Genomic DNA, 1,781 nt, shown 5'->3' with positions numbered 1-1,781 from the left:
ATGTCTCGACATGGCCGCCACCACGCCCGTGCCTTGGTCGTAGTTTTGGTCGTCGATCGGAGGTTTGGCCGTCGCCGTCTTTGCCGGTCGCAGAGGGGGCAGGACCGCCGGCGACGCACCACGGTGTCCTCGGCAGCTTCCGACGAGAGCTCCACAGCGGCTAGTAGCCGGCCGGCAACCACCCCTGCTGCGTCAAGGTGATCATCGTGGCCACTTCGCCACCATGCCCGCAAGGTGTTCGGCATTTTGCCCAGAAAGGTACGGACAGTGGAGACGAGTTTTTCTTCCATCACTTCCTTTGTTTGTCGGACGATTGATCATCGGATGATGAAGATATTGTGGTGGCTGCACTGGTCGTTCACGACCACATTCAACGGCAGCTTCCTCGGTACAGGGGGTCACTCCCTGGCCGTGCTCCCAACCTGAACCGCAACAGGGAGAGAGGCCACGCCCTGCTCTATGTTGATTACTTTGCCAACACCCCTCTCTTCAAGCTGGATAAATTTCGTCGCCGTTTTCGAATGGCTAGGCATGTGTTCAATTGTATCCGAGAGGGAGTGGTTGCTCATGACCAATACTTCGAGTGCAAGACGGATGCCCTTGGCAAGCTTGGATTCTCCTCTTACCAGAAATGCACCGCGGCCATCCGCATGCTTGCATATGGAATTCCAGGCGATCTGGTGGATGAGTATGTGCGTATGAGTGAGACAACATGTCTGATGCCAATGTACAAGTTTTGCCAGGCTGTCATCGAGGTGTTTGGCCTAGAGTACTTGAGGCAGCTAACTGCCGCTGATACAGAGAGATTGTTGGCGACCAACGCAACTAGGGGCTTTCCAGGCATGCTTGGCAGCATAGATTGTATGCATTGGGAGTGGAAGAACTGTCCATTTGCTTGGCAGGGCCAGTACAAAGGGCATGTCAAGGCGTGCACTGTCATATTAGAAGTGGTGGCATCACATGATCTTTGGATATGGCATTCTTTCTTCGGCATGGCAGGTTCTCACAATGATATCAATGTGCTGCAGCGTTCTCCAGTCTTCGCGAGGCTTGCAGAAGGCCACTCCCCACCTGTCAACTTTGAGATCAACGGCCACCATTACAACAAGGGATACTATCTAGCAGATGGTATATATCCTCAGTGGTCAACTTTTGTGAAGACAATCTCGAAACCCCAAGGTGAGAAGAGAAAGAGATTTGCCCAAATGCAAGAGAGTGTTAGAAAGGATGTGGAACGTGCTTTTGGTGTGCTTCAATCCCGGTGGGGTATTGTTCGAAACCCTGCACTGTCATGGGATGAAAGGAAGCTTTGGGAGGTGATGACTGCTTGTGTGATCATGCACAACATGATCGTCGAGGACAAGCATGATGAGAGTATCTTCGACCAAGGATTTGACTATCAAGGTGAAAATACTGAGCCCCTACACCAAGACCCGGCCACATTTGAACAATTTGCCCAATTCCACCGTGAGATGCGTGATTGGCACACTCATTTGAATCTTCAAAATTACTTGGTTGAGCACGTGTGGGATCACATTGGCAACCAATAGATGTATTGATCCATTTTATGTTTAGCCAAGACAATTTTGATTTGGTTGTAAAACTATTTTATTAAAGACAATTTCAATTGGGTTGTAAAATTATTTTAATTTTCAAACAAATATTTGGGTTGGAAACTAGTTTTGATGAAAATTTGGGCATTTTTTGCCCTGATGGACAGGATGGGGCAAAAGGATGCGTCCGCGCGCTGGGCGCACGGCCACCGCATCCCAGGAAACTTC

At 49.9% G+C, this 1,781-nt stretch overlaps 1 protein-coding gene across 1 annotated transcript; it reads left to right on the top strand.

The window, feature by feature from the left end:
• The first annotated feature begins 521 nt into the window (after nt 1-521).
• Nucleotides 522-1,550, top strand: LOC147976286 (uncharacterized). Its single transcript, XM_087520808.1, has one exon. It carries the CDS (start codon nt 522-524, stop codon nt 1,548-1,550), a length of 1,029 nt encoding a protein of 342 aa, XP_087376934.1.
• Nucleotides 1,551-1,781: the final 231 nt, after the last annotated feature.

The sequence above is a fragment of the Triticum urartu genome, chromosome 4A (genome assembly GCF_056163025.1).
Source record: "Triticum urartu cultivar PI428250 chromosome 4A, HENAU_Tu73, whole genome shotgun sequence".
NCBI lineage: Eukaryota > Viridiplantae > Streptophyta > Magnoliopsida > Poales > Poaceae > Triticum > Triticum urartu.
The sequence above is the reverse complement of the archived record's forward strand: the minus strand, read 5'-3'. Positions and strand labels throughout refer to the sequence as shown.

Coding starts and splice junctions, on each gene's coding strand:
- LOC147976286 (XM_087520808.1), top strand. CDS start 522: ATGGCTAGGCATGTGTTCAATTGTATCCGAGAGGGAGTGGTTGCTCAT.